Genomic DNA, 27,855 nt, shown 5'->3' with positions numbered 1-27,855 from the left:
TAAATTATTTCATTCATGGACTTATTACACTCTCTTACGCCAAACAGCTTGGAAGCGTCAAGTCTGTTACTTGCTGTGCTGCTGAATCAGGGTGCCTAAATTGTAAGTATTGCAACATCAGAGCCAAAGGACCCAAGAAACCAAAAGGGACTGTGTTCCTCCAATGACTTCTTTGTTAAGAGCTCCATGAAAGAAAAGCACAAACAACATAAGATTGCTCTATCCTCTCTTGCGCTTCAGGGCAATCTGATGATAAGAAGAAAAGACAGATTGTGCTGTTTTCCTAATAAAAATTTGCAGATTTCTAAGCTTTAAGAAAGAAGTAAATTGCAGGAAGACATTGGAGATGAGTGGTGCAGAGCAGTACAGAAAATCAGAAAAACCCTCAGAACTAGAACTGCTGGAGTCAACGGCACAACCGTAAAAGGTAATAAATATACATGCAAACACAAGCATGGGAGGCTGACACACAATTACTAAGATTAGTATAAAAAAGAAGTCTGAATTGGATGCAGAAGATTTGAAGAAAGAAGAGATTCAGAAAATGAAAACATTAGGATTGTATTTTGAAATTCTCAAAGTCTTTAGTGAGTATAAGACAACTATGGATTTTTACCAACTTAGAAAGAAAAGACACTTATTTTAGGCAAATATGATGGTGTCATGACTTTTCTGAGAAGATAAGGTTCTAGCACGGCCAGGGCCTCCAAGCTAATTATTAGCTTGGAAGGACTCATTACCTCCTGCCTGATATCAAACAAGAGCCAGTAATTGACAGCTTTTGCTAATCCTAGTTACAAGGTTATATAAACTGTGATTAACAATTTAGATGAATTTATGGACTATAGGGTTACAAGTGGAAAAGCTTTACTCTGGGATTTGAACATTTCCCAGCACAGTGCGTGGCCTTGTTTCTTATGATGAATTTTCATTTCTTTAGAGCTTAACCAAACACGGCATAGTTGATAAATGTGCGATTCCTCTGAACAAATGCAGTTGCCTACAGTAAGGAGTACAGGTGATCCCTCGTGCACCCTTCAAATTAAAAGAGAGAAATAGGCACTGCTAGGGCATAATTAATCTGATCTATTTTAGATGTCTCTGTTAGGATAAAATGTAATATCCCCTAACAGAACCTGTTGCCTTCCACAAAGAGGTGATGAGACCTGGCGTAGATAGCTATGCTCTAGATGTCTAAATGAGCTGAATCAATTCCACCTGAACTATCTGCCCGAGCAGTTGTAAACCCTTGGGGCCATGCTCCAAGTATATGAACGTCTCTGAAAACACATCTGCATGGGTTTGTGGGAGGATCCCTTCACATTTCAGTCGGTGAATGAATGAGTGGTGAATCAGTGTTTCTGCTCCAAGAGAGGGAATTCTAAATCTGGATGAGCATCTGAGATGCATCTGCTCATCCCGGGCACACACAGGTTGTCTAGGTTTGGACTCTGTTGTATGAATGCAGCCTGAGTGGTAACCAGAAGTGTGTGCTGAACTATTAGCTGAATCACACACATGAACAATAAAGAAATCATTTTGGATCAGCGAAACAGATACAAACAATGAGGGTTGGTTTGTTTTGTTTTGTTTTTTTAACCCTACTCCAGATGTATAGGAAGTGTCGTTGACTTTTAAATAAATGAGTCTATTGGGTTTTATTTTAAGCTTATCTTGTCTTATGCTAGAAATGATCAAGGATAAAGGGCAGATCCCTGAGGCACTCCATTCCTTTTGGGTGGCATTCTTAGGTGTTGGGAATATTTGCTGCTCTTCTGTCAGCTGGTGTGTTCTTCAGCATATTTTCCTTGAATTTAAATTAAAAATTATCATCGTAGTTTTATTTCTTGAAATAGTCCGTGTTTCAAATTTATTTTGTACCTATGTTCCAAATCTGAAAGACTCATGTTCTAAATCTATGTTCTAAATCTGAACCGGATTCAAGGGAATTGCTCAGCGAAAGCACAGGAGGCACTAACACTGCTTATGGCTTAGGGGGGATGCCTGTGCACAGCACAATTACGAAGCCAGATTTGAATAACAGATGTTTCCAGTTCCCAAGATTTTGGTTAACAGAACTTATATTATGTAAGCAACATAAAAGACATGTTCAAATTTCTAGGACAAATGCACTTACACGTTCTCTTAAAAAGAGAATAAAACAGTGCCCAGTTTTAATGTTACTTTGAAAAGACTATAAAAGCAATTTAAAACAACACTTATAACCTATTCAAAAACATAACAGATGTGATTATTACAGTGTAGTTATTCGTTTACTAATTCTCCATCCATCTTAAATGTTGCGGCGTTTTTGCCTCTTTGTCCACCGTCACTCAACGCAGACTTGTTGAAGGAATTAAGACTAAAGATCAGAACTGAGATATGATTAAAATAGAAGTTTCTCTCAAGACTGACAGTTGTGATAAAGAGTTGTAAGCAGAGCTAATTCAAAAGAGGTCTCTGTGATGACCTCAATTTTATGATGTGCTGACTCTCCAGGTAATTAAAAATGGCCAAGGCCCCAGTGAATGGGATTGAGTCTGGCACATCACAGATGTTTCCAGCATAGCTATCTATTTCAAATTACTTTAATGATATTTTAAAACAACTTAGCGTATTATAAAATTTTACTCTCATATAATAACACTTTTTGCATCACTGTTGTAAAAATCTGGTTAGTATTTTTATTATGAGTCTTTGTTTTCATAAAATTATCTTCCAGGTGGAAGAAATTTCTACGCCCTTCTTTTATATACCTCAAGCAAATTTTTTCTTTAATATGCAGAAGCATATAGAAAGATTTTAAGTAACTGAAATTCTTCAGTACATGCTGCTCATACTGTCCATTTGTTCTGCATGAAAAGAAACACTCAAGCGAAGAGGTCTTTGCTGACAAGCAGGTCATCCCCTTCCCCTCTTGTGATCCATTAGTACAGTGGCTGAACGCACCGCGCTCTCTTCCGATTCCTCACAACTGAAGCGTTGTATCACAGCTGCACACACGGGCTGAGGGAGAGGGGAAAGAGCGCGAGTAGTGACCGTGCACACGTACAATATATCTCGGAAGAATCACTGTTATTAGAAATGCTTCCCTTTCTTCTTCCAGTGTTTGCCATGTGCACAACCTTATGGTGGGTGACTCCTCCTCTTCCATGTCTCCCCCCCCAGCTCCCTTGACACATGTGCAGACAGTTATGTAGGTGAAAGATAATGTAAAGGGTGCTCTACCCAGCTCAACATTATGCCTTAGGCCAGTGACAGCACAATCACAGACTTCCAAATAGAGCTCCAGGTGGTCATCTGCAAGGTGTCTATAACTGCGACAATCATTAATGAAAATTTCACGGTAGCTTGCGCTCTGGTGGAGTATCCTGTAATCACCGACGACAAGTTCACTTTAGCAATCTCACCGAGCAGTCTGACATTGTCAAGTACTCAGTTCAGCAGCGCAGGTGTAGAAACCATTACACCTTTGCACTACTGACATAAGCAGCTATGCAAAACACGTAAATGGCTTTGTCCCATACAAGAAGTGGAAACAACTCCTATAGATTTTAATGTGTTAAGCTACATCTCTGAAAACCTGAGGCTTTAGGAAGAACATCAGCCACCTGACCGGCTTAAGGGAAAGCCACTGATGATGGTGGGCAGAAACCCGGCATGCGTTCTCAGGGAGATCTTGCCTGGCAAAAAGGCTACTAACATCGGTGCATGGATTTCCTCTCCTGCTGTTACTGAGACATCTACCGCTCACTCACGGGTTTCAGAGGCCAGCAGTCCTTCGGAACACTAACATGTTGTAGGTGCTCCGGAGAGCAGCTCTGACTGCCAGTATGGGCTCCCAGGGAGAGCTGAGGCTCTGTTCCCACCGGTCACCAAACGTCCCTCCTACCTCAGGAGGGAAACATCTTCTGTGAGAGCAGGACAGAGTCCCTCTGCAGACTCAGAATTACAGAAGATCTAATAAGTAGAGGTCAATCTATCTCCCAAGGTTGCAGGGTCCACACACATTCAATGGTATATAAGCCCTGCAGGTGAAGCACTGTATTTTGTAAACTAAATTGCAATGAACAAGAATACGGGCGCACAGAAATAGCTAGGAACACAAGATGGAGAAAACAGATTGTACTTGGAAAATTCTTTTCACTTCAAGATTAATATTTTCATGAAAAACCCCTGCTTAAAAGAAGACTAGATGGGAAGTAGTACCCAAACCTTTGCTAATAAGGTATTTTTAAATATCCGAGTCATAAATGTTTCTGAAAAGTTGATAAACATGATGTCCTGTACCATCGAATGCTTTTAAACTATGCCTTTTCATAGATTTGGGTTCATCAAATGAATAGAAAGAAATTCTTTAAGCTTCCAAAAGAAGTATTTGATGGTGTTCTTAGTTAACCTGAATGCAGTAAAGTATATGAATGCAAATTTATATAAAATTAATACCAGTGCTCATAAAATTACATTGCAGTAGAAATATCTCACTAGTCAGGGAGCAGAGATGCTTTACAAAAACTGAATCCTAACCGTAGGCTTACTTTGCCATTACGTACTTCATTCTCTTCTGACTGACTGGGCTTTTGATTTGCATAATGAATGCAAATAAAAATCACTGTACTTCAATTAGTCAGATGGTTTTTTTTAGGCAATTAGCATGTAAGCATTATTATTACAAACATGATTAAGCAATGATTTAGCAAATGTTTTTACCCTGGTTGGCTTCTATACATCTCCTTCTAGATTTCATTCATAGTTCTTATTCGTACACGCATAAAACCCCACAACTTCAGTTTCCAGCCTTTCTCTCTGTCGTCTTATACAGCTTACCCTCACAAATCTACACTTTGAGTGCAAAAGGAAGTCATATGGTGAATGGGGAATGGAAAGGATAAAAGTAAGCCTTTTCATAAAGAGTCAGAGAGAAGTAAAAGCCATAAGAAAAGTGGAGCTAGTGGATACCACAGAACAAAAGCCAAAATTAAAGGGGACATATTTATTCTGAATATACAGATAGGGAGATCTACCAGCAACCCATCAGCACAGTAATTTGCCTTAACCAAATACCTCGAAGGCGTATAATTATGCCCTGAAACTATCAATATTCTACAACACATAAGTCACAAGCTAGTAAATATATATTTTGATGCTTTTGAGTGTTGGACATAAGTATTTCATTAAAATATAAAGCAATGCTTCTTAAATTATATATTATAAAGTTTTAGTCAGTGCCAATATTATACATTTGTCTAAAATACGTCTCTTTCCCTGGGAAATACTGAAATCTTTTCAGAATATACCCACATAAGCTATTAAATAATATTTTAAATGATAACATTATATATATGTATATTTATAATCATAGTCTGACAAATGTTGACTGCCTGGAATAGCGACACCATCCTGCTATAGTGCTTTTCAAATGCAAGAAGGGTGGAATGACGCGGGTCACTTTTGAACTTGGACGTAAACCCCTCAGTTGAAGAACTGGCAAAATACCACAAACTGACTGCACTAAAAGTGATTTCCCATGGGATTTGTGCTCAGAAGACACAGTTGCTGGCTGTCAGACATCCACTTATGGCAAACACAAGAACAAAGCTACTACCATGAGCAGTATATTCATTATGCATAGTATACAGTTAGTTAATAAATGGTAGGACGTCACCTCTGTAAGCACATTTCCATTACTTCGGGAGCTACAAGCGCTCAGTTCAGAAACATTGTTTTGAGATTTACACAGCTTTGCTGATCCATTGTTTTCCCTTAGAAAACTGCAAGGCGTGTAGATCACAAGAAGCTAACGGTATCAAAATGACAAAACTATGTCTGAATTACGTGTTATTCAAGGATATGAAATGTAGGGGGAATAGAATAATATGCTAAATAATATTCTGAGGTGCTGTAAACTATCAGAAAAATATGTTAGCATCAGACTGGAAAAACGTCTAAACTGAGACAGTATTTTTTTCACAAAGAGAGCGTTATTTGATAACTGGGGATAAAAGGGTGTGTGTGCTGGCGTGAAACTCTGGATAATATCGGAAGAGCGAAGAAGCTACTTCCAGTACCTAACATGGAACCTGGGGAGAAGCTGGCTTCTAGGGAATTGCTAAAAATGTCTCTGTCTACAGCAGCTCATTTCAGTAGTTGCTTAGTTATGTATTTCCCACCTACATTTTGGATCACAAGTTATGTATCTGAACACGGGCTTCTATATTTCTGTTTAAATTCCTTCTTTTGGAAAGAAAGGTACCTGGTTTCCATTAGAACTTTGCTGTGATCCAGTAAGAACTAAAGTCCACAGAAGCCCCAGGAGATCCGATTGAGGCAAGTTCTCAACATGCCAAATACACACCAAAGCACAAGGGCTGTGGCCACTTTTATGGAAAACCATGGAAGAGATAACACTTTCCATACTTTTATAATATTCTAAGTAATATCTAAAAATATATTATAATATATATAATGTTATATTACATATAATACAATCCTATTGATTTTGCTATTCAGCAAGGATTATGAAGCATCAGTTCAATTCCTTCCTCATCGTGAGGGGAATGAAACTTCTATCTGGTACCTCTGTTTACCAGACTATAGAACAGCTTGGTGGGAGTAAAGAGCTGGATTATGGCCATCCCTGGGTTGAATGTCAGTCTTTGCACAATCAAGTAATCCGGCAAGAAACAGAACAAATAAAGAGGAGATAATCTAGTGGTCAGGACAGTCACCTCGTTCTTCTTCCAGGATTATGCTTTAAATCATAACTGCAAACCACTGGTCTCCTCCTGTTCTTGGCAGAAGGCCAAAACACAAGAATAACCTGTGCTTCCTCTTGCTTGCTCTCCTGTGGTCCCACGACCATACAGAAGAACAGATTCAGCCCAAGGAAAGGAGACATCTCCCAATAGATAGGGCCTTGCTGTCAAAGCAGCACTCCTGCACCTGGAAGCTGTGTCGGCACTTGACTATACCAGGCAACTAGATTGCAGAGAGAAGTAGGAGTCCAGACATATTTCTGTTCTCACAAATTACAATTGGCTAATTTTAACCAGGTACCTCCTCAGTGGCGTTTGTCTGAGGGGGATATTTTCTGGATATAGCCAAGTCTTCCTGTTGCCTGTAACCACGCCACTGAGATGTTTGTCGGACACTCATTACATGTGAGACCCTGTTTTTGTGTCTCCGCTACGTCTTAATGTCTTAACAAAGTTGGTAAATGGAAACTAGGTACCTTATGTAGAGATAAGAATTCCAGGAAAGCAATTCAAAAGTCGGCAGTGTTATTTTAAACTTAGGAATGCTTCAATTTTGAAATGCAGATTTTTGTTATTCTAATTCTTCCTATCAGTTGGAAGTAAGTGCAAGCACATCTTCTTTTCCTTATGGGTGAGTCAGGAATTCAATCTATCAGACTGAAAAAGGCCTCTATGTGTTTCCTTCAAATCACAGGATGGAAAGACAGTTACTGACCACAGTATAATTGCATTGCTCTGTCTCCGTTACTTAGCTATAAAAGGACATGTTCTAAGACACTTATCTCTTTGTTTCCAGAAAAGCAGTCTATCCTGAAAAGCGGCATTTGGACAGGAAAGCCAGCAGAATGTGTAATTCAGAGGGCCATTTGTGTCAGCGTTGTTTGTGATACTGCCCTAAATCTGAATGACAGGGAAGGAACGTGGCCACCGTAACGTTAGTATGACACAAGCTGAAAAGCGATGAGCATTAACAGCTTTCCAGTCAGCCCCTTGAAACGCGCAACTACACTGGAAGCGGATGGGTTTTCTTGAAGCGGTCGTCCCTATATTTGAGGCTGCATGCCGTGGCACTTTATATCGCATTCACCCAGCGTGTCACACTCCCATGGCACAGCACAACCCCTGAAGGAAAAACAGCAGAAGATAAATAGATGGTGAAAGCGCGGAGATAAGGCTTGAGGTGAGCAAATAGGTTATACTACCTATAACTTGATACTCACTTCCTTAATCTGGAAAGGAAGCATATTCAAATTTAAAACAGAAAAGCAAAACTTAAAATTGCATTTTAAATTTTCATACTGACGTGCTTTCCATGAGGTAGCTTCCTACATTTAACAGCACGGAATGAAACAGAATATTTATAAAGCATTACAAAATTGCCATTCACTGGTAAACTTGTCTCCGCCCCTTCACACCAGAATGCACAGTTTTGTTTACGCTGGCATTTAAGGTTACCCTTGAAAATAACCTTTTCCCAGTATGAGCCTTGTAAATTGCTCTTCTCTGTTTACATCTTAACTTCGCATCTGCACTGCAGACTGCATTTGCTTCTCGATCCCCCCCAGAAGCCCTCCATGGAATCACTGCCATCTCTGCTTCCAGACTTGACACTGATTACGGGTGGTAAAGACAGCAAAAAAAAACCCCAAAAAAACCCACCACCACGTAAAAGGAATGAGGCGTTTCGAACTGCTCTGGGCAAGCTTCGGGTCTTCTGAGCCAGCCAGGACACGAGTGAGTGATGTATTCAGGGCATGAAGCTGTGCAACGATGTTCAGCATCTTTCTTAGGGTTAAGCTAACTTGGTTTCTAGCACAGCTGTTCAGCAGCTCTAGATTTATGTCAGATATTAATGTCAGTCACAAGTGTCAGTGTTGACGACCCATATAGGTACTTCCTTGACATTGTGATAAGTATTAGCGTAACTTCTGTAAGTTCTGGAAGAATCTGTACTTTCTACTATTGTAAGACAGAACTTACGGGGTTTCAGACAGAACCGAATGGGATTTTAACTGTTACACTCGACCTCTGCTAACACAAAGCAACATTCTAGATTGAAACACGTGCTTATAGTTGACATGGTGAAAATCAGAAAGAGATAAGCCACGAGGTAAACTTATCCACGTAGAAGAACTTTACAAACACTTGGAATTCATCTCAATGATTTCCTTCAAATGACATCCTATTTCAAGAACAGATGAAAATTTTATAATAACAACAGTTGTATGTAGTCCAGAACAGTGTAATTGTTTTTAAACAAAGTGCAGATAAGAACTTAAAATGTAACTTAGCATAACGGCTGCAGGATAAAACTATTAGCTTTAAGCCTATTAAAATATTATTAATTGATGATACATTTGAAGCAAAGTAACCACCACAGAAAATAATTGATATGCATCCAATTAAAATTTGCAGAGAGCTTCTTGGCTTTGTAATTACAAAATCCGATGTCCTACTTATCAAAATTGAGATAATCACAGGAAATGACAAATCTACAACATAATGAACCCGCTCCCTCCAAAACCAGACAACGTTCGCTACAATGCGGAATCCTACGTATTGGTCAAAGTCTGTCACATCCAAATTCTACCATAGTAGAAGAAACATATTTTTGAAAGTGGAGATCAGTATGTAAAAACTAATGTCTTGAGCTCATTCTATCTTCAAATGCAAGCACAAGGTATCTCACTGTGATTAAATTTTAAATATAAAGGAGAAAATTAAAAGAAGTATCTTAATAGTCTCCCTCTCATTTGCCATTTTCAATTTGAAAGTTCAGTCACCAAGAACCAGACAGTGTTCTTGAAAGCTTTAATCATCTTCCGCTACTCCCTAATAGTCATCCCTATTGGAAAAGAAACACTAAGAAGAAATTATGACAGAACATAGCAGACTGCCAAGGTATGAAAGGACAGAAGTATAATTGTTAAAGAGATCCTCTTTCACTTCAAATCTTACTTTGAACTGGCTCATAAAATGAAACAACATGTTCATGAACAGAACATGAACTGAGTTTATTATCTCACCATAACCAACATACTATAAACTAATTTTGGATACTCAAAGTTACGTAGAATAGTGCACAAAGAAATGCTATCCCAGAGTTAAGGGGCTCTGAAACATACAAGGTACTTTATAATGATTTTCTTCCACCAAACTGCTTTTTAGTTATACAGAGCTTTGCACATTTCCAAACTTTTCTTATTAGTCTGTTTCCTCAGATTGATACTAATTTCTAAAAATCTTGTCTAAGAATAGGCTGATGACCTATTGCGGACAAGCGACTTCTATTGCAGAAAAGGTCATACTTAAGTGTTTCAAAATTGACAAACATAAGTTTACAGAAAAACTTTCCACAATATTTTATGTGGCCTTAAATATTAACCAACGGCAATAAGTCATTCATAATATATTTCAAAATTGCAGAACAATGTATAGTTTTCCTTCAAAACAATGTCACATAAAATAGAAAAACCAGGTTATTAGCAGTTCTGGAAACGCTGATGAAATTCCCTTGTTCAGTAAAATGTTAATATCTATATAGCAAATAACATTTGCTTATTAGATTTAAGTTTTTTATGTATAAGTTCTTACCTAAGCTGTTTAAAAGCTTCTGCCTTCACAAGTGGTGTTTCTACAGAGTGTTCAAAAAGTGCTCCTTCAGGCCCTGAAAAAAAAAGAGATAAATACCATATTGTAAAAGTTCAAATGTAAAAAAAAATAAATAGCAACAGTGATTTATATGGCCACTTTGATACCAGAAATTAAGATACAAAACCATATATTAACAATTAATGAGACAATTAAAATACAGACACAGTTTTACTATTACAGTATTGATCGGAACAACACGACACCGGTAAAAGTACAGGTGTAATTTCTTAAAACAAAACCTAACAAGTCTGAAGACAGAGAAATTTTAAACTACTTGGGACCACAAAATAAGAAAATAAGATTTTTACAATGTAACTTCCATTACAGTTCACAGAGATAGTGAAAATCCCTCAAAACCTTTGCAAATATTACGGACGCATAATCGTATTTATTTCAGGGTATTATATTCATAGCACAAAATCTGGCACGTAGCTTCATCAAAGATTTCCCTCTAGTTTTAGGCAGACTTGCTGAAAATAAAATCATATTTATGCACATAAAATGGCAATGACTATGGGATCAGATAGTTTACCTCTTGAAATAAGAGTAGTTTCATCCTAACAGGAAAGAAACAGCACATCTTTCTATTTTCAGCACTAAAGATAAGCCCTACCAAAAGAACTTGACCAAAACTACAAGCTCCAAACTGTCCCCACAATAGGAAGGGCACCCAACCTCACCAGGAGCCTCCCTCTTGGACCTCAAAGTTCTCCAAGCGCCTCCATTTCTGTTCTTCTGAGGACTAGCGTCATTGCAGCATCACCAGCTCAGCGACCCTCTCCTGACCAAGCTTCACTGGGATCAGGAAGCAGCTGAAGTAGTACAAAAGCCTCTCAGCCTGAGCCATCTCTCTGAGCAGCAAAAAAGCAGCTAAACACCATCAGCTGCAGCAGGGGTGGAGCTTCTCACCTTCTGTTCCTTGGCTTTGTGAAGGTACTCATCCAAAACTAGGGAGGCCTTAGGTTGAGTGAACATCTTCACTTTAGAGGATTCACATATCTAAGCACTTTTCGGGTAACTATGTAACAAGGCGATATATTTTAGTAGCTAGGATATTACTCAACATGGCTTTTCTGGCTGCTCTTAGAATGAAAAAAGAATGCAGTTACCCTCAGGAAAGAATTCTGGGCTGCAGAAAGCCTTAAGTCGGGGCTTTGGACTCCATCTAGAGAAGCAAACTCTTAAGAGCCCTCCTGAGCGTGCACGCATGCGCGTGCTTATTTAAATATTAATATTATCATAGTTAACATATTAAATAAAAATATAGGTGGAAACAAAAGAAAACTGCTTTTTACTGTGTTCTGTCTGGAAGACCTGATGATATTGGGATGAAAAAGTGAAAGTACAGATAGAATCAGGGAGAAGGAAGGAAAGACAAGGGGAAATGGATGATTAGAAAGTTATGGTGCAGATGGTATAGATGCAGTGTTAGATGTGGTATAAAAGGAAAATAAATATTGGGGGGGGCACAACAGAGATCATGAAAAGGAAAAAAAGGCAGATCAAGAGATACCACTAAAAATGAACACATCACGGAGCCAGCTGATGGGAACACTTGTCACTTCATGAGGGCTGGGGGAAAGTTCTCCGGATATCCTAAGAAAGCATGAAACTTGCTGCTTTCCGAGAAAAGCTCTAGCTGAAATCATTATTCCTTAGAATGAAATCTCCTTAGATGTATGGAAGAGAAGTGCACAAAATATAAGACTTGACATACTGAATCACTTCACCACTTCAAGGAAGCATGGCTTTCTAAGCTTCTGTTTAAATTTTGTTTAGCTGTTGATATCCTCCTCATCAATTTAAATAGATGAGTCTTTCTGGAATCTGCTAGCCGCCATGAATATAAAACTGGAAAATACAAAATTCATTAATTCAGACAGGACTTTAATCCTTCTTCATTAGCAGTAAGATTATTTTGCAAGACAAAACTCAATTCCTGGCCTGACATAGTTAATTATTCTCCTGTTCTTGTATTTGTGCTGGTGGGTGTTACAAGGTGACAACCTTACACATTAGAGATGATGAAGAAAAAACCCTAAGGAATGAAAGAAGTTCATTGGAAAATGCTGATTTGGTACAACAAGAGTATTTTGCAGCAATATGCCGAGCTGTCAAAAATTCTGATGTAGTTTACTTGCCAGCTAGATGTGGCAATGAATTCAAGTTTTTCTCAAATGTGATTCTTCTGACACTGTGTTCCTCTGAGAATGTATCATGATGCCTCACTGTCCTTCATTCCACTACGTCCTACATGACAATTCTTAGCAAAGCAAGCATTTCGCTGTTTTCCTCACTCAGATTTTCATCTTGGATTACAGTGAATGAGTTGTAATTTCAGTGAAATATATACTGTCACTACACTTCCCGTGCTAACAAAAGACTTATCTTGTCAGTAACTTTGAATGAGCTCCAAATACATTATTTATGAGGGGAGATAGCTTGATCTTAATGTCTTCCAACTGTAGTTCTGGGAAGTCTTTAGGTATGTCTACGTCAGGAGGCAGTGTGACCTGAAAAGGGTGGATTTATAGAGTGATACACTTGGTGCTAAAGATCTGCTGCTCATACTATGCAGATTTAGGGGATTTTACTTTGGACCAATTCTAGTCTCATCCTGTGGGCTTAAAACATATTTGCTATTTTGATGAAGCAAATGCATTCTTAGAGCCCATTTCTCAGTTCGGTTTCACCCAAAAGGAATCCACTGTATTCACTCCCTGACTCCTCCATGGTATAAACCAGTAGGACGCGAGAGCTCCCAGAACCATCAGATCTGCAGCAAAAGTGCAGTCCTGACTGAACAAAATGCTGTTGCAGATGCCTATTTTGGCTTGATGACCTTGGAAGGCATTTTTTAATTTCGTTTATTTTCCCCTTCCTTTTTCTTACTCATGCAGGCGTCTACCATACCAACATACATTATATGGTGTATTCTTCCACTTGAGTATAGTTTGGAATCCATTTCCTTTTCCATTAGACAGCTGTTAAATTTTTTCAGCAATTTTCAGTACCAGCTTAACTGTCCTGTGTCATAGGATGAGGTATAATGAAGACATGATACAAGTGAATTCGCACTCTTAGATAAGCCACATAGCTTCTTATAATGCCAATTGTATGGAAGTGCACAGTTTGAAATTTCATGTCTTGCTACACTGCCGCACATCCTAGCATGCAACGGCCATGGTGGTAGAGTTCAACTTTGTGTGAATTTCTTGATATCTAAATAACAGCGTCACATAGCGAGGATCTTGGCACAGTTTCTGGATAAAAGCTCCATTTCCATCTGGTTTTAAGGTCTGTAGGAAAAGCCAAGTGTTTGGTAACACTGCCATTCTGGACAGAAAGACATATCAATTATCATCTGGCTTCTTCCCGTTGTCTGAAGAAGGCCTCGTCTGCTTCTTCCCAATCAGGTGGTCTGTGGTATCCGCTCCTCATCCATCCCGAGGCTGTGCACCAGGCATTCCCGCTGCTCTCCCACATAAAGGGCAACTCCCCCCTCGCCTTTCCAGCCTGTTCTTGAAGAGCTTCTATTCCAGTGAGGTATTTTGAGTGGCACATTTGTAAAGCACCTTAAGTGTTCGCGTGTTATAGAGCATCGTTACTGCAGATGTGGTCCTCAGAGTGAAAGCACTAAAACAGCCAGTGCACGCTGGAGCAGCTGCACGGAACCTAATGGTATGACACTGTTTTACTGCTATTAAAAATCTAGTCTTATGATTGCATTTTTATGGATTTTTCCTGCTACGGCCATGTGTAAAAAAAAAATTATTATTATTTTTTTAATTTAGTCCACTTGCTGTAAACCATATAGTTTCAATTATTAGAAAGATTAGGCAAGGAAATCAGCACTTCTATTAATATTTTGCAAAAGTAACATTAATGGCTAGTCATAGAATCATGAAAAAGCATATCTAGCTATCAAAGTAATAATCAGAGTAATAAAACGTAAGTGGAGCCTAGTAGTTTAACAACACGAACACACCGTATTATCTGCTACTGCAACACAATAAATCACGACTTCAAAAGGAAAAGATGTGTCTCTCAAATTCAGCTGGTGAATTCTGTCTCCACATTAGACATCACCTGAAAAACGAACTCGGAAAAGCTCTGCTCTGTGCTCTGCCTGATTTTCATATAATTCCGCTGTCATCTTTAGAAATCCATACAATCACTATAGCTCATCATTATTGATTTTTAGTTCCAAAATGGATTAAAAGTGGAATTAAAAGTTGTTAAGTATCTGTACCAGTGGCTTCAGGGAAAACCATGAGAAATTCAGTTGCGCTCTTTCTCACATACTCACTCGCACTCAGGTGAAAGTCAAGAAACTCAGGTACCAGAATATGAAAGGCGAGCACAAAATACTAAGGTCCTCTAGCAGAGTAATTAAACACCATCTTCTGCTCTTCTTCCACCTTTTTTGTATGCAGTATAGCACTGAGTATGAATACATTTATAGCTTCGAATTGAAAATGAGACGACAAGCTTGGCTGATAAAGGTAATAGTATGGGTGTAATAAAACTCCATAGACATTTACTTCGATATCACACCACATTTTGATTAAGAGATTAGAGCAACACAAATCAGCCTGGAAAGCATTATATGCATTAAAATTGACTGATAGGTTTTAAAACATAACAGCAAACAGAGAACTATGAGTGAGGGGACGTGTTACTAGTGGTGCCAAATGCGATGTAACATTTTATCATGGACTTGGAAGAAAAAAGGTAATTACTAATGATGTCAGATGACACAGACAGTGGGAAAGAGGCGATAGGAATGAAAAGGACAAGTCACTGATAAAGGGATATCTCAATTATTTTGCAAATATGACTTTATCAGGTCATCCAGGTTTAGTACCTCTCTAGGCAGAAGCTCCCTTCTCAATTATTTAAGCTCAAACTAACCTGTCTAGTAATATTTTCTGATCCTGATGGCTTTGCTTTGACAACATTCCTAAACTTTAGTAGTCAGAAATCTTCTTCTCTTCTAACTAAAGTTTGGAATACCCTACCGAGTCTTGAGCACCCCAAAACCAGCTCTGCAGCTTGCTCATGAGAGGGCCGTCAGGCTGCCGGGATGCCACATGCCAAAAGTGCCCTCACGATGTCTTGCTATGGGATGTGCAGAGCTGCAAGGCACAAGGAAGGAAGAGCTCATGGCAGCGGAGGCAACTCGTGTGTCTCACAGGCTTTCCTCGTTTCACCCTGGCACCTCTTTATATACAGCCTTTTATGTTTCTCCTACAGCACCTTTTAGACATAATTTCACATTTGGTGATATAAAAATGAATAGTGTGTTTGCATTTGAGGTGTATCTTGATAAGATTATAAAAGAAATTATATGACCTACTTGTCTATGAAAGGGATGTGAGCTGATAATCAGATGCCTCTCCTAGTCCAACTTTTACATTCCTATCGAGGTTTGGACTTTGTGTTAAAGATGACCAGATACACACAGAGAGATGTCAGCAAGAGGAGTCTGCTAAAATCAATTGGAGGAGGGGAGTGAACATCTATACAAAGAGAGATTTGTGAGGCCTGAGTGCAATCACGGGCGCTGAAGCCGTGTTTGAAATGAAGCAGATGCTCGTTTTAGGGATCTGCTCCGGTCTCTTGGTCCAGGATGGCAGGTCTCTGACTACACATCACTTTGTCCCAGAAACAAGGCAGAGAGAGCAGAGAGAGACCAAAATCCCCAGGGGAGCTCAAGTGTATTGCTACCGGAGTCAGCGGTAAAACCCAGGAATTACAGCATTTTAATTAAAAAAATCATCTTTCTGAATGCCTTTATAAGACACCACTGCCATTGGAGCATTCCCTCCTCACTGGAGGAGACTGAAGCCCATGCTTAGCAGTGAACAGCTCTGTGCATCTCACCCTCTGCTTCTCTTTTCGAAGGTGAACCACGGCAGAGGAAGAAACGAGGGAGCACCCAGCCAGCGGTGGACCTTCACTTTGCTGGCAGACATGAAGCGTGCTTGCTCCCAGCTGTCCCCTCACGCTGGGCACCCAACATGTTGTGTGGCGTTACACAGCACTGTCCTGGGAGGTGGGACTGCAGGAGTGACTTCTCCTGGGCCGAGGGGGGAATTCAGCCTAGGCCTCCCGCTTCCTACAACGGGCACCCTGCTCTGAAAGACAGGTCGGTGGAGACAGAGATAGTATCGCTGGCATGGAAATAGGGGCTAACGGAAGCAAGCCAACTGGAAACAACAGTGTTAATGGTAGCATGGGGGGTGGGGGTGGTGTAAAAGGGAATGAAAAGGCTTATTTACATACTCTAGAGCTGTCACCTCTAAACAAGCAACCTTGCCTTCCTGTGAGAAAACTTCGTCATCAAACAGCATTAAGTTTGAAGAGTATGACAATAAAAAAAAAAAAATAATCTCCAGGCAAATTTTTTTTTAAAATGGCCCTAAATTGATTTCTTGTCTTCATTACCTACTTTATCTTTTAAACTGTGAAGAAATAACATTATTTATGGTATGAATATTACCCTATTTACTATTCTATAGACTATTGTTTATGAATATAGCATAATTTAATCCTTAATTACACAAGATCAAGATATTAGAGGATCAAAGTCAGCAAGTTTCATTAACACCCCCACACACACTATCAAGCAAGGATATCTGCCTCTTCAAAGTCTAACAGAATGTTTATTCATATCCTCAAATTGTCTCCTACTTAACTTACCTTCTGAGCAGAAGTGTTTAAATTAAACACACATCTTCACATTGCACTTCAGTGTTAGCTACTCAAACTCAAAAAACCTTTCCATAGAACAGAGCGCTAGAAAATCACCGACAATACTCAGCAAATACTTTAAGGTATTATGAAAGACAAGGAAGAAAAAGGACAAGTAGTAACCTGGAGAAAGGGTGATATAATACGCTTCTCCATACAGGTACTGATCCCCTCTGCCTTGCCAGCTTTTCTTCAAGAAGAGTGGAGGGTAAGCAACTGCCTTCTATTAATTACTTATCTATTAATCACCAAAATATTACCCGATACAACAGTCATGATACGTAAATTATTATTTGAACTTGTTAAAAAGTTCTTTTGTGCAGTAGTTGAGATCATTTTATAACTGCTGAATGATAATTATTTTTCTATCGTATGTAATTTTATTTACTTGAGCCTGTTTTCTCCCTTCTATGGACAGGCTTCTAGTTGGCAAGTTTGCAGAGCAGGCAAGGGAGTGGAAAAACAGGAGTCCTGTGTCCATGGACTCTAGTCATTTGTCCAGAAGATCTTTGTTTCCAGCCAGTGCTGTGATTTCACTCCTTCTGCCATGGCAATGTTGTTAGTTATAAAGCAATCGGCTCTTTGCCAGCCAATATACTGTTACAAGGTGGGCTTGACTGTCGTCAATGCCAACTGAACGTATAAAAACCTACCAGAACAAAACGCTGATGCTCGATACCTCTGTAGCAGCATAATAACTGTCTGCGAAAGATGCAGGCCATTACTGAAATAATATTAGAGAGGATGTGCCTGGAGTACAGGCTCCTTCAGGTAGCATTAATAGTCATGAAAGGTTAAGCTGAACTTAATTTTCACAGATTTAGATTTAAGCATCTATGATGTAGGTGTCACAGATGAGCAAGAGGCACAATTTAGTTGCCTAATTGTATGTACCTACTGTCATCTAAAATACCTTTGTACACCCTGCCTGGCCTCCAGCTGCCACAATCAAAGGAAGTGTCTCCTGCAGGTACAGTGATACCACGCAGTGTCTCACGTAGCCTAAGGTGTTTCAAACACTGCTGGATGCTTACGTTTAAGCATGTGAACTCAGCCACTATGTTCAAGGGAGCTGAGTGAGCCATTGAGCTCATCCTAAAGCAGACAACCGCGTCTGGTCAGCAGAAAAGCTCTCTGCGTGCCCGAACTAGGTGTCTCCTTCAAGGTGAGATGAATCATGCTCTAGGCTGCATTGATGGGGCATTCAACCCAGTTGTCTGAACGTGAGTGGGCATCTAGACCCGTCTGTGACCCTGTGGGCTATCTGAGACACTTAGCTGATCATGGCTTTCCCCAGGCATTTGCTCTTCTTAGGAAAACAGGGAGAGGGTCTGCCACAATTTTATTCTACCACATGGGCCAGAAAAGGTCTGAACTGCAATAGGATGAGTTATGAGATATGACAGTATTCTAACATACCGAATTGTTGGAAAATGACAATTCCTGAGGTATTGGGTTGGATTAGCTTATTCTTAGACTTTTAAATTTTCCTTAAATACCATAAATCTCAACATTTGCACTTTGCTGTATTATATTTTACTTGAAAACTGTCAAGTTTTCTTACAAATTGTTACTGAGCTTTTCAGAATTCACATAAATAAGGAGAAGTAAGATCAAATAGTTCACTATATTGTACATAAAAAACTGCAAAATGTTCATTGTGTATTTTAAGCCTGAGATAGTCTGTTTCTTATGGTATGAACTTTTCAAAATTTATTTCACATTGATCTTGTTCTCTATCTAAAATGTTTAAAAAATTATCTCAGTACGCAAAGTATTACTAATTTATCCTTCATGCTAATAGTATCATTTAAATCACAATTTTAATAAATTAATTTGAAGCAAAGTAGGCATGAATCTCCTCTCACTTATATAATTTTACAGTGAAATAACCTCACTGACTTTAATGGATTTGCTTTTGAATTGTACTACAGCGTAAAAAAGAAACAGGCAATGTGTCTTCCTACGATATCTGTTAAAGTAAACTATTATCCTTGCAGTGTAAAGATTAATATTGGACAAGTCAGAATACATGTTTCAGCATAACAATTTCAACTCGTGTGAATGATTTTTACTTACTTTGAGCAGAGACAGACCTTTTCCAAATCAGTTAACAATTATGCAGTTTTTCATATCTTTGTTAAACATGCTTTTCTATTAAAGTTCAGCATCCCTTGGGCAAACAATAATTATTTGATATGGTTTCCTTCTTAAGCAAAGTTATAATTTCAATTAGGTTAAAAAGTAAAAAAACCTTAAGATAAAACCCTCAGGTGTAAACAAATTTTATTAACACATTTATTATAACTTCAGTTTGTCTTTGAGGCACTAATTGTATAGTTACTACCACATTTGTAGTGGTGCACAGTGAAAGAATATGAATATATACATTCAAATTAAGACCTCAAGATTTCAGAAGACCAATAATTATCAAAAGTTAAACATGATAGTTGCTGTATTGGGTTTGCGTGGCAGGGTTTTCGTAGCGGGGGTGCTACAGAGGTGGCTTCTGTGAGAAGCTGCTCGAAGCTTCCCCCTGTCTGACAGTCAGTGCCAGCCGCCTCCAAGATGGACCCGCTGCTGGCCAAAGCCAAGCCCATCAGCAATGGTGGTAGCGGCTCTGGGATAACATATTTAAGAAGGGGAAAAAAAACCCGGGCAACTGCAGCCGAAGAGAGGAGTGAGAATACGTGAGAGAAACAACTCTGCAGACCCCAAGGCCAGTGAAGAAGGAGGGGGAGGAGGTGCTCCAGGCGCTGAAGCAGAGATTCCCTGGCAGCCCGTGGTGAAGACATGGAGGTCCACAGTGGAGCAGAGATCCACCGGCAGCCCGTGGAGGACCCCACTGGAGCAGGTGGATTGGCCTGAAGGAGGCTGTGACCGCATGGGAAGCCTGTGCTGGAGCAGGCTCCTGGCAGGACCTGTGGACCCGTGGAGAGAGAGAAGCCCACACTGGAGCAGGTTTGCTGGCAGGACTTGTGACCCCGTGGGGGACCCACGCTGGAGCAGTCTGTTCCTGAAGGACTGCACCCCGTGCTAAGGGCCCACACTGGAGCAGTTCATGAAGAACTGCAGCCCATGGGAAGGACTCACATTGGAGATTGTGGAGAACTGTCTCCCGTGGGAGGGACCCGATGCTGGAGCAGGGGAGGAGTGTGAGGAGTCCTCCCCCTGAGGAGGAAGGAGTGTCAGAGACAACGTGTGATGAACTGACCACAACCCCCATTCCCATTGTTTTCTCATTATCCTACTCTGATTTTGATATTGATAATAAACTAATTTCCCCAAGTTGAGTCTGTTTTGCCTGTGACAGTAATCACTGAACTGTCTCTCCCTGTCCTTACCTCGACCCAGGAGCCTTTTGTTATATTTTCTCTCCCACGTCCAGCGACAGAGCGGTTTTGGTGGGCACCTGGCCTCCAGCTAAGGTGAACCCACCACAGTTGCAATCAGATTAAAAACGTAATTGAAAACAAGTTATAGGATAATTTCAGTATTTCCTTTGATGGATTCTTCCGCTTAAAGAGAAATCACACCTTGATGTACCTGTTTTAATGGAACCTTACATCTGGAAAATGAAGGTTGACTTTATCGGGTCATATGAAACGAAATAGTTTTTCACGTGATAACTTTGACATCTTAGTTTGAAAACGTGTACTCTGGTGAGCTGCAGAAATAGCCTAAGACAAACTTGTCTTTTGACAGACGACATTTTAAATATACTACAAAAACCATCCTGTGACATATGTGCTACACACAGAGCAGAAATACTTTGAAAGATAAAACCATATAAAAATATCAGAGTCTAAAAGGTTTTCACAAATAAAAACTCAATACAACTCAAACTGGAATATCTAGAATTTTTTCAGCCTCAGTTAACATTGTGCTCTGGAAAAGCTAAATAATTCAGAAAAAAATGCACCAGTACAGCTCCAATCACTAATGGCTTTAAAATAAAATACACACATGCAAACATATATACATATTTATATATAAATGTTATTATTTTTCTGTTAAGAGTTCTTAATGATTATTTATTGAAAAAGGTCAGACTATCTTCAGATTCCTATTTCCTAAGGAGGTAAACCCAGAACTTGCGTTCACGCCCAAAGACATATTTTAAAAATGCCACTTTTATTGTGCTTTTCTTGTGGTTATTATTTGGGCATTTCTTAAACTGTTACAAACCTGTGACTCGAAGTTTATCTGTGCCAATTACAACCTCGTTTTCATCCACTGTAAAAAGCGGCTTGCCGTCCTTTGAGTTGATCTGAAATTGCTGACCGTGGAATTCCACCATTTTAGGACCTGCAAAGCACAGTAGAATAATGGAATAATTACATCAGCTTTCTTCAACTTTCTATATAAATTACTAATAATTTGAATTGTGGTCTTAATAATATAGCAACTCATTTAAGTACATTAAGTATCACGAAGCACCCAGCTATTCTAAGGATAGTGGCCCTGTAAATACTGAAATTGGATAAGTCTATTTACATGATCTAATTTGTTGTTCAAAACTGTGCCTGGAGTCACGCTTTCAAGTTGGGTTTCCAGAGAATTTAGGAAATCCCTCACGAATTGATCAAGGCAAACATCTATCTTCTTGGTGCTGAAACTGCTAAGACGCTTTAATCAGTATGAGTCTATCATCTCTTTTTTTCTTTTTCTTAAACATAGAAACTAGTTATCAAAGTCTTTGCATCATCATCCCTTTTGATCATGGAGGCTTAAATTCTTTAAAATTACAAACATCCTGCGTAAGGGCAGGACCCTCCGCTCTTCATAACAAATGCCAGTTTAGCTCCACATATCTAACAAATGTTACTGACTGGGTTCTTAGAATAGTTTCAAAAGGCTGCGAGAGTATTTGCAATTGGATCTGGTACTCCAAAAATTGAAGTAATTGTGTGCAAGAGAGTCTTTACGTATTGGCTGGGTAAGCGGATATAAATCAAATCTTCAATATTCCCCTTTCCAACCACTTGATCAATTAAAAATTCGCATCACGTAAGTTTGAATGTCTGTTTGACAAAATCATCATCTAAATCTATGTTCAGAATTAGAATTACAGGGAATGGTCAAAGCAGTTAAAACTCCTTTTCAGCACTTTTTAATAAAGGTAATTCACAGACCTTCTGTGGGAGCAAGAGGCACTGAGCTGCTTCCTCCCCAGTAAGAACCTGTCCTACCTTGCCTACTCCCATAAACATTAAATGTCTTCCAGGCAGTAATTCTCAAAGGAAACAGGAATTTTTGTTAGTTCTTACATTAAAATGGCATTAGGTGACAGACGATTGATCCTCATAAGAAATACATTCAATGCATTTCTTAAAATATGCATGGTAGCTGATGCAAGAGATGCATCCCATAAGATCCTATGCAAATCGCTTATTGCTTCACTCAGCAGATGCAAACTGTTGCTTTTAATTGCTCACCGAGCACGGAAAGGGTTATAGAGGCCGTAATGTCCTAAACTAGGCCATAAAACCCAACGCTGATTCTACCTGAAAACGATCAGGGCAGAGGGCTGCACTCTGCCGCACATCACGCTCTGCTGGACACGTGCAGCCAGGCACTGCCTCACTCATCTCGATTTGGCTCTTCTCTAACGCTCCTCCGAAGCACGTGGCTTTATTTCTGAGAAGCGTACTGCAAAAAGTGAGCTCAGGAAATATCTTCATTCAGTGAAAAGGTGTTAAACAGTCCTTTTTTTTTTTTTTTCCAGCAAAAGAAGCAGTTCTGGGTACGTGAAGCAAGGATGGATCCCTATCAATGTTTCCTAAAAAATCTTGGCTCAGGTGTTCTAGTGTTCCTATTTCTGCCCAGCAGCAGTAATGAAACTGCCCGTTTATGTTCCGTAGGTAGGTACTTGTTTATTCAAACAAACCAAAGGCCTAAGTAAACTGACTGTTATCAACTCCCCTGGGGCTGCAGGGGCTGCTTCCTCTTCTCACCCCTCCCGTTCATCTAAAACCACGACTACAGTGCTCAGCACGAGCGTGGGAAACCGAGGGCAAAGCCTCTGCTGTCTGACACGATACAGGCCGAGTGACTCAGGCACGCTGAGGGAACCACGCTGTTGCTGGAAGGGATTTAGAGGCGTGATTCTCCATCTCTTCTGTTGAAGATGTTTTACACTGTATAGGAAAGGAAGGTACTATTTGGAGCCTTTATTTCCTGCAGAGGAAGGGAACTCAAGTGTCCAGCTTCCAGGGTCAACACGCTGGCTGCAGGACTGCTGGAGAGAAGTCGCGCTACCACCTTTTCTTCTCCTGACGCTGCTTATTGTCAGAGCTCATTCTAAAAAGCGTGCAATTAAAATACCTGCTGGATTAGACCCAGCGGATGAGAGAGAAATGAGAATGCCTACTCTGAAGGCTCTGACAAGGTTAAGTACTTTTCTTTGCAGTGCTGTCAATATTTTAGTAGGTCTGGCATGCCAGAAGCAAATATTTTTATATAGCCATAGAATATTTATCGATTAAAAGAATTAATAACTGAGTGAGGATACTGAAGACTTACATTTTAGGTATATGAACTTTAAAGTAAAGTAGGTGCCCGAGAGCTTCCACAGACCCAGTTCTAAGCTGTGAGGTTTTATAATGTGGGTAATCTTGAAAATACTGATTAGAAACTGCTGTAAGTGGACTTGTGCAAGCCTGCAAACAATATGCAGCAACATCTCTAAAAGACAACTCAGAAATAGATACTGATAATTTCTGTGTAATTGCTAATTATTCACACACATGATCACAGAAAAATACTTTCATATGACGAAATACTGTATGTTTAGAGGGAACACCATCTACTGATTTCCTTGGTATGGTGACAGTCAGTTTTGAAAATAAACTGCTGGGCCTGAATAGTGGCACTTCTGTTTTTTCCCTCCTAGCACCTTGGCAGACATGGAAGTTGTCATTGATAATAACGCAGCGGAAAAAAAAAAATATTTGAAAGAACTGGAGAAGTGTGACATGATTTGCACCAGGCCAAATTTGATCTTGTACGTTTATCTTCTCAATTTGCTAATTTGCTGAATTGTTTTACAAGCGATCTTGTCAAAGAAAGATTTTTCATGTTTCTTGTAGTGAGAACAGGAAAGAACTACCGCAAGCAGTATGAATCGATTAATTTAATTTGTACATCTGCATAGTGACAGAAAATCGACAGGTTTTTGTTAATTGGATTGTTATGGAATGTACGTTAATTCACAGAGAGATATGACATGACAAAAGAAAATAATTATAAGATATAGGAGCTGCTTTAACTGTTTGAACTTAGGATGAATATACACAAATTAAATAGCATTTACGTACCTTGGACCAAATTCTTTTTCTCTCACCTAACCAAAGCAGACAAACGCATGTTGTGCAGACTGACTTTCTCAGCTGTCCTCTCTAATGCAAATTTCAGCCACGGTGTCCATACAGAACATCATACTGATGCAACTGGAGGTGCAATATATACCAGTTTAATTAAACTGGTCCGTGTATGCACTGACCCCATCCTAAGAGTGATTGGAACAAGGCTGGGATTCAGCCTTTCTACTCCCAGCTAATTGTTTTGAACTTCAGACCACATAAGCCTGTTTTTGGGCTCTCCTCTTTTCTTCCACTTGATATCTCATTATTCCAGGCAAGGCGGAAAAGCTTTACCAGGAGAAATTGAGGGAGTTCTACCCTAAAATAATTAGATAGGGGGAAAACAGACAAAAATCTCTGTGGAGAGAAGAAGAGGTATAACAGGATTTGTAGAAACGTGCCAATCCTGTCTGAGCAGTACCTGAATCCATCTATACCAGTAAATTAGAGAAAGCCAAGGCAGAGGAGACACAAGCACTGCCAATTTCTGTTAATCTGGTAGCGTGCTCCTCGACACTGTCTCAACCTGTGCCACACAGCGACCTCCCAGACAACACCTGGTCAGGGGCTGCTCCCCACAGAAGGATGGATGAAGGTCTCCAGCTCTGGAGGGAAGTGGGCTCATCGCTCATCTGTGTAACGAGGGCTGTGCCGTGCCACCTGCCCCTGGGACAGATGGTGGGTCCTGGCCTGGTTGGGTTGCTAATGTAGATGTAGTCTGCTCCTATCTGCTAAACAACTTCCTACTTTGGATGTTTCTGGTCATGCACTGAGTGATTCATTAAGGTATTTATGGATTTTTATTGCTTAATAAAAGTTTGGTGCCTACTGCTCTTAACTTTTTTTCTGAGCATCCTAAACGTTGAATTTGAGCATGTAGAGAGGGAGTTAGGTTGGATCTAAGATGGGTGCATTGCGAACTATACCCGTTACATTTTAAAGCTAGACATTAAATAAGAGAAAATACTACAAGCACTGAGAGCACTCACTGCACATTATATGTTTCCCAAAGGAGTCTTAACTGGTGGCTCTTTGAAACTACAACTCATGGCCATGTCCATGCTGGGTTTGCAACCTGGTTTCCCTCCTGTTTGATTGTGGTCCTTGCACACTTGAACAAATCTTTAAAAATAATCTTTACATCCATTGTTTTCTCAGTATGAATGCCCCAGTGAAGTGGGACAAGGATCTTCCTATAGATAATCCTCATTATCAAATAATGGTATGTATAATAAATGATGCATTTTAAATCTTTAGAGGGAATGCTAAGGTAAACCAAATTCAAGCACATGTTTTATTCATGCCAGAGATGAGACAGCTCAGTGTATGTGGAACAAATTTCAAAAAGTAAAAATAGGCTTTTAAAGAAATGGGAATAAATTTATGTAACCAAAAGTAGCCATTAATCTCTCTTAGCTGTATTTCCCAACACACACGCACTAGCTATATTGCAATAACACTAATTGTATTGTGATCCCAGCAAGATTCATTTTCAGCTCATAAACAGCAGCTGAATTCAATATCTGAAACTTTAATCTCCGAATTCCTCAATGTATTTTGTTTACAATCCTAGTATTTAATTACATGTAAGTCAAGTCATACTATATGATCATACTCATTGATAAAATCCTACAGTTAAAAGAGTAACATAACTGAACACATGCTACAGAGAGCATTTGAACTGTTTTCCCATTGCTGCCAGAGGCATCACAGGAATTCCCAGGCTGGTCGGCTACCCTTGCTAATCAGGCTGACCAATAATTGCTCATTGTTTCTTTACACTTCCTCCAGTTCTGACATTGACCTTTTATGTGGTCAACACATCTTGACACCGAGGATGCCAGTTTAAATGCTGAAAAATTGTTCCAAAAACAACTGACCTATTGCCTGCAAAGGAGCACACTCCCAAGCAGCCTTCCTTTTTGTTTCTCCTCCTCACTCTTGACTCCCCTAGGTGCTTTTCCAGGGAAGAAAAGTCTTCTGTTTTGTGAGTCCATTTCCGTGGAAGAGTATTTCAACTAATTCCCTTCTACTGCTACCCAACCTTTGTATTTCAGGCCAATGCAAATGTAGTAGGACAAGGTGGCAAAGAATAGGGCCTGCCATAAAATACATACCCTTAATTAAGATTTAACATCAATTAAATTGGTAACATGCAGGCAGACTCTTCAACTCCAGTTAGTTCTGTCAAGTATTAAGCACTTTTAGTGTGTCTTTAGATCTTTTAGGAGAAAAGGCTCTCCAACACTGAAGTTATTTATTTAATTTCAGATCTTTTCTTTTCTTAGTCTCTTCTGCTATCCATCATTTCCGACAACCTGTGGCTGTCACCTACTCTGTATGCTTCATTCTTCTCCTACCACCTAGTATCATTGAAGTGTTGACTATAAGCCAAAATCCTGAGCACTTTGGGGTATTGCTATGCAATTTCATGTTTTAGTTAATTTTTATTATATTAAAGCACCTTACTTAAAATAAGATCTCATTAACTAGTGTATTAAAAATGTAATACTCCTACAGATTCAGTTCTAGTTCCATGAGTAACACAATACCAATAAATGTAAAGCTATTACTTTCAGAAGAATAAAATGAGTCATATTTTCGTATGGAATAGTACAGAAGTATTTGCTGATCTTTTATTAGAACAAATGCGTTATTACAGAGAACATGCAGCATACTGCATATATACATTTCATGTCCATATAATATACCTCTCGTCACTTTTAAAAACATCTCTGAAATATTAATAGAACACTTGCTGCTCCTGTTTCCTGTTTTTCTCTCAGCTCTCCTTTTATGTCATGGATGCAACAATTATGCCTTCGCAGACCAAAGTAAGGATGCCTTACTGTCAGCACTTCTTATACTTGGTTGTTCTCTATGGTTGAACCCAAGCCTAGAGATCTTTTAAAAACTGGTTCTGAATGATCATTGCAGACGCTGATCATACAGACACTGGCAACTCAAACTAGTATTAGGTATTTAGGTGTAGTACTTTCCACTCTCAGAGTGATTTAGGTAACGAAATGTCTTTATCCATTAGGTATTATTCTTATAGAACACTCTATTTAAATACAAATAAAAATAAACCCATTAAATACTTCATTGTAAAATGGATTATTGCATGTAGAAACCACAGCAGGAATAGGAGATCACGTTTCTCACACAGTGACTTGACCAAAAGGTGTCGCTTTTTCTCTCAAGCCTAGTGAATTCAGAATTTGTTGCATGATGAATAACTTCAACACGAAAGGGTGAAACACACAGTCCTCAGACAGGTAAGGTGAAAAGGAAAGTACTAAAGGAGATGAGGCATGATAATCTGA

The 27,855-nt window shown here is 39.4% G+C and overlaps 1 protein-coding gene across 4 annotated transcripts in view; it reads right to left on the bottom strand.

The window, feature by feature from the left end:
- Positions 1 to 27,855, bottom strand: part of SGCG (sarcoglycan gamma) — a 137,332-nt gene that overhangs the window by 16,427 nt on the left and 93,050 nt on the right. For all 4 annotated transcript variants that reach the window (XM_054202614.1, XM_054202633.1, XM_054202604.1 and 1 more), the window contains 2 exons: positions 21,354 to 21,473; positions 10,350 to 10,422 (listed from right to left, as the gene is read on the bottom strand). In XM_054202614.1, the coding sequence (XP_054058589.1) occupies positions 10,350 to 10,422; positions 21,354 to 21,473 (193 nt within the window). The remainder of the gene's footprint in view (positions 1 to 10,349; positions 10,423 to 21,353; positions 21,474 to 27,855) is intronic.

Source organism: Rissa tridactyla, chromosome 1 (genome assembly GCF_028500815.1).
Source record: "Rissa tridactyla isolate bRisTri1 chromosome 1, bRisTri1.patW.cur.20221130, whole genome shotgun sequence".
NCBI classification, from domain to species: Eukaryota; Metazoa; Chordata; class Aves; order Charadriiformes; family Laridae; genus Rissa; species Rissa tridactyla.
Note: the sequence above shows the minus strand (reverse complement) of the source record. Positions and strands in the feature narration are given on the sequence as shown.